The 6,000-nt window shown below is 35.3% G+C and overlaps 1 protein-coding gene across 2 annotated transcripts in view; it reads right to left on the reverse strand.

Annotated features, from left to right (window-relative positions):
• Positions 1–3,384, reverse strand: part of LOC140449878 (synaptic vesicle glycoprotein 2B-like) — a 45,208-nt gene extending 41,824 nt beyond the window's left edge. For both annotated transcript variants that reach the window (XR_011951910.1, XM_072543275.1), the window contains exons 1-2: positions 3,275–3,384; positions 725–830 (exon numbers count right to left, since the gene is read on the reverse strand). Coding sequence is in view for 1 of the 2 variants with exons in the window: in XM_072543275.1 (XP_072399376.1) it covers positions 725–803 (79 nt within the window). In the remaining variant the exon portion in view is untranslated. The remainder of the gene's footprint in view (positions 1–724; positions 831–3,274) is intronic.
• Between the last annotated feature and the right edge of the window lie 2,616 nt (positions 3,385–6,000).

Here is a 6,000-nt window from a genome sequence, read left to right on the forward strand (position 1 = left end):
ATGTCCATCTTGTTTCTTTCTCCATCTCACTGGTTTTTTTTTGTAATTTAGCCCTGTCGAATCCTGGCCAAGATATCTCTACCAGACTGAAGCCCGGACGTTAATATCGTACTTTGTGTAAACCTTCTTTTTGTTTATAAAGAGAGTACTTTACAACAAAAAGGCCTGGATAACCAGAGATATCATGATCGAATGGCTGCACAAATTTGACTGAAAAATGCAACGTCAAAAAAGAAAAATTTTTAGACAATGCAACGTCCCAGTCATAAGTTAAGGTGTCGAAACATTTTCTTTAACCCATGCTACAGCACCCAAACTCAGAGTAGCGTAAAGAAGAATACAACGAGTGCTTTTTGGATTGACTCTCAAAGACAGGGTTTGAAGCGAAGAAAGAAGAGGGACAGGTGTCACAAATGTCATAGAGCGCATAGCATGGTTGAAGTGGAACTGGGCGGGCCATGTGGCCAGAATGAACGACGGGCGGTGGACTCAAAAAATTACAGTATAAAGACCACCAGCAGACAAAAGAAGCTGAGATAGACCACCTAGACGATGAACAGACGACGACAAAAGAGTCGCTGGGAATTGGCTGCAAGAAGCTTAAGTCCGACAGAACTGGGAGAAATTTGGGGAGGCCTAGGTTAAACTTTGGACGCAGAATGCTGGATTATTAACAATGAAGATAACATGACTTACCTGAAGTTTATCTAAATAGATTACTTACCCAAATGATTATTCTGATTGCTTACTTGTACTTCAGAGCCGTTACTTTTTTCAGTAACGGGAGAAGTAACTTGAGTCATATCGAATTATCGCTTCATTGCTAATACCTAAAACAAATTTAATTTATGGGTTTACGACAACATGATCTACGTGTTAACATCAGAAAAAAATTCAATATCCCGCGTAACAATTTAGTAAACATAAAAGAACGGTCATCAGAACATTCTATAAGAAAGTTATCAGAAACATCAACAGAAAGGAATTGAAGGCAACCACAAAACAATGCAGAAGTCAGAATGGCGACCTATTAACAACAAGAAACGATGTATTGAATAGATGGGTGGAGTACTTTAACGAGGCACTTATTATAAAGAAAGAATAAGAAAACCTGGAAGACAAAATAGATGAGGTAAGGGGAACAGACGAGAAGAAAGAGGATCCATCAACAATTCTTAAAGTTAAAGATGTAGTTAAAAAACTAGCCAGAAACAAATCACCCGGAATAGATAAACTCCCAGCCGAACTATATAAAGAAGGTAGCCATGGTACCATAATGACAATACAGCAGCTTATAAGAGAAATATGGACACAGAGGTCCCTCCCCAATAATTGGAATATTTGAATACTTTGGCACCATATACAAAAAAGGAGATATCTTTGCTTTAATCACAGAGGAATTGTGCTTCTAAATGCAGCATATAAAATATTTTCCACAGTACTATGTTACCGTATAGCAGCATATGCAGAACGGATAATAGAAAAATACCAAGCTATTTTTAAAGGTGGTAAATCGACAATTGATCAGATTGCAACCCTGAAACAAATTTTGGGAAAATGCTGGAATATGGCACTGATACTTATCACATATTTATAGACTAAAAAGCAGCCTACGACTCTGTTGTGAATAGAAGAGAAATGTTCAAAGCAATGACAGAGCTAGAAATACTAAATCAGTTGGTAAATTTAACAAAACTAACTCTTGAAAAATTGAATGTAGTGTAAGAATTGAAAGGAAACTGTCTGAACCTTTTAAAACAAATAAGAGGCTGCGCCAGGTAGACCCTCCCTTTTGTATACCGTTCAATCTGGCTCTGAAGAAAGTAATACGTACGTCACAAATTACAACTACTGGCTTAATATATAACAAATCAGTGCAAATGCTGGCCTATGCTGATGGTATCAATATTATTGGGAGAACAGATAACGCTGTACAAGAGGCGTATGTAGTATTAAAAGAATCAGCTAGAAAAATGGGTTTATTAATAACCACCAACAAAACAAAGTATATGAAAATAAGCACGCAACCACAAATCCTACGATCACTTTTTATACAAAACGACGTCATCGAAGCAGTGACCGCTCCTTAACACTGAAAATAATACTACCGCAGAGATAAACCGCATAATTTGCACGACCAACAAATGCTATTTTGGGCTTAATCCCCTCCTTAAATCTACAATTATATCGAAAAATACAGAAACAGAACTCTACAAAATAATAATACACCCAGTGCTAACATACGGTTCAGAGACCTGGATTCTAACAAAAAATAATGCAAACATGTTAGGATGTTTTGAAAAGTACTAAGGCGAATCTATGGAGCAGTGAATGACAATGGAGTGTGGAGAAGACGATACAACTTCGAACTTTATAGAATATACCAGGAACCTGATATCGTAAAAAATATTAAGATAGGACGTCTAAGGTGAATAGGGCATGTAATGCGGATGGAAAAAAATGACCCATGAAAAACGCTCTTTGATAGATCCATTGGTCAGAGAAGAAGAGGAAGACCTCGAACATGGTTCCTTGATAAAATCGATGAAGATACGAGAAATATGGGAATACGTGCTTGGCGGAGAAAGGCAATGGATAGGGACTACTGGAGAGAAATTCTTAAGGAGGCTAGTCATTTATACCACACATCTAATTAAGTTAAATTTAGGAATAAAACTTTTTTTAAAGAGTTTTGTAAAGACTAAAATTCAAATTGCAACTTTAAGTTATCAAATTCTTTGAGTACCAAACAGGGTTTGTCACAAATATGAATATTTCTTAATAGAAAATGAACTTTATTTTTGACAATTTCAAATTACGTTAACAAATTATCCAATAGTTTTGAATCAATTTTTTTTTATCTTGAAAGGTTTATTTTCTGTCTAGGTATTTATGTGTAATATAATTCATGTAATTTTTTTAAATGTTTGTTCTTTGTGAAATGTTTAAAATTTTACTTTTTAAATGACTATGTCTATTTTTTGGATTTTGTAACATCTCAGCTTTAAATCAACCAATTGAAAAATGTCAAGAAATAGCGTTTATGATAAAAAATTCCGATTTGATAGGCAAACCGGAAAATAAAGACGTTATATTATAATTTACAGTTTATTTCTAAAAATATATTCAAAAAACCATTGTGAATGAGTTCGTATCATTCAGTAACTAGAACCTATTTAAGCAATAATTTTCTAAATGTCAAATGGGTAAATTATACTTTTTGTTAGAATAATAAATGTTAAACATTAAAAAAAAATTCAACAGAAAAACTCACCTCAATTTAAGTTTTTTATTAGGTATCCACTGTATTAAAATCTACAGTATAACCAAAACACATGAAACCCAAAACTAAGGTTAAGGCAAGAATGTTTAAAACAACTTTTTATCTATAATAGTATGCTGATGACGTAGCCACTTATCAATAAACTGGAGTTCGCTACTCATTGCAATTATTACTTAATTATACATAAATGTTAAGTAGTATGTATGGTTCATAAATCTTAATTGATAGTTTTTGAAAACAACTTTTATTAGTATATGAGTCAAAAAATAAAGTTGTAGTTATAGATATATTTGTACAATATTTTAGTATTAGTACTAGTGTTAGTAGTATTTTATATATACGATCGGTTTCAAACGTCTTCCAATGCCCAAGAAGAAGACAAACAAGAAGAGCAAAGCTCTTCAAAAGCAAAGTTGTTCCAGCTACTAAAACAACTGGCCTGGCTAAGAGAGGAGAGCAACAGATTATTAGAGAAGAACAGAAAACCAAGACGTAAGACTCCATTGCTGTTCATTCATGTTGTTGAAGTCACCGCTTCTCTCTTAACCGTCTCTATTTTCAGCTCTCCTCCTTTCAATGCGGCAAATATCCTGGAGGACTTCATTTTGAATGTGCTGATTGCATCTCAAGCTGCCTTCGGTAAAAACATTTCTCCTGCTATGGTCTCTGGTCAAATTTTCTGTTTGATAACTGCTTCCATAGAAAGAAAGAAATATGCAGAGCACGTGTTCCAAACAACACGTATCTTCACTGTCCCCAAGGCAGGATGGATTCTCTGAAAAATCCTCATGTGTAAAGCGATATAGATATGCTTAAAAGCAGCTATGTGGTGAGAACATCTGCGTCAGATAGTAGTTGACTTCGCCATGATTACTGTCCAGCAAAACAGTTATCTGTGGTACAGATAAATGATGTTACCAATGGGTAGCATCACGGTTATGACGTATATTACGTCCTAAGATACTGTGCGAAATGCCCTAGCAAAAGCGCTCTTAATGCGCTTAGACGATATACTGATGCAACCTTCCTCCGTGATCCCTGGATTTCGAGGGTGTTAGACTAAATTGATATTCCGTATGTTAATACAAAGGTAAGGACTAATGACTATATTGTCCTTCTGCTTTGTTTTTGGCCACATATATTCGGTATTAGCTGTGACAAGGCTGCTTTTACTACTGACGCTTTAGCACTGGATGTGCTTCACTTGCTGCTTGAAGCTAAGTGTGGTATTGGATGTGATTTCATGTTTTTCAATGCTCAGTATTACGGTTATTTCTTTATCCAGCTGGTCCCTGCGATTGCCTCTTTAGCTATGTTAGCGACAAGATTAATCATATCTAGTGTTAAATTTCCTTTTGGAAAACCGTACTGATTGTTGTTGAGTAGCGCTTCATCCGCTGCTTCGATTCTTTGATGGACTATTGGTTCTAATATCTTGTCAGCTGTATCCAGCATACAGAGTGGATGATAAGATGATGATTTCTCTGGTGGTTTCTTCCCTTTTGTGAGAAGCACTAATCTTTGTTGCTTTCATTTGTGCGAGAATGTACCCTCCTTAAGATATGTATTGTAAACCTCTAAGAACATTGGCGGTGATTCTTTGATACCTGCTTTTAAAGCGTGTATGTTTGTGTGCTTGTGTGTGTGTGTGTGTGTGTGAGTGTGTATATGTGTATCCGTTGCTGTTAATTTCTGCGCTGTCCGAATCCCAATTCTGCCATCATTTCTTCCTATTTGGCCATAGGTAATAGTCAGCACTTATCTTCTCAAAAACAATTATCCGCTGCTATCCTGTGTGTTTCGTATAATATTGATTTTTTCCAATTTATTTTGTATCTTTATGATTAAGAATATAATAGAACACAAAGAAATATGGAGAGTGATGAGGACAAAGAAAAGAGATTAACGAACTAATAAAAACAAAACACATTCAGAAGGAAACATGGGTAGACTACTTTCAATCCCTATTTGCCAAAGGTGACGATAATGAACCACCAACACGAGAGGTGACGACAAACGAAGGAATAAATATTGAGAAGAAAGAGGTAATGGAAGTACTAAGAAAATTAAAAAATAGAAAATCACCAGCAGAGGACAGAATATCGAACGAACTCCTAAAGTACAGAGGATCAGATCTGACCAAACAACTATTAAAACTAATCCAAAAAATAATCGAACAGAACAGAATTCCTCAAGAATGGAGATCAAACATCCTAATACCTCTCTTCAAAAAGGGAGACAAATCGGACCCAGAAAATTACAGAGAGATTAATGTATTAAACACCACACTAAAATTAACAACCAAAGTGATAACAAATAAATTGAATGAAATTATAACACTAGCAGAAGAACAACAAAGTTTTAGGTCGGGAAGATTATGCACCGTTGTGCATTATGTTGATGACAACGTAACAATCAAAGGAAAGGATAAATTCAAATACCTGGGGTTTATAATCACGAAAAAGGCAACAACAGAGGAAGAAATTACACAAAGATTAGGACAAACAAGAACAGCAATCCGACAACTTAACTCAGTATGGTGGGATAGACACCTAAATATGAAGACAAAAACGCAGATTTATAAAACATTAGTGCGAAGTATTATGACATATGGGGCTGAAAATTGGATCATAAACAAGAAAAACATCAGTAAGATAGTAGCAACAGAGATGGAATGCCTGCGAAGATGCTGCAGAGTAACAAGAATGGATAGGAGA

The sequence above is a fragment of the Diabrotica undecimpunctata genome, chromosome 9 (genome assembly GCF_040954645.1).
Source record: "Diabrotica undecimpunctata isolate CICGRU chromosome 9, icDiaUnde3, whole genome shotgun sequence".
Lineage (NCBI taxonomy): Eukaryota > Metazoa > Arthropoda > Insecta > Coleoptera > Chrysomelidae > Diabrotica > Diabrotica undecimpunctata.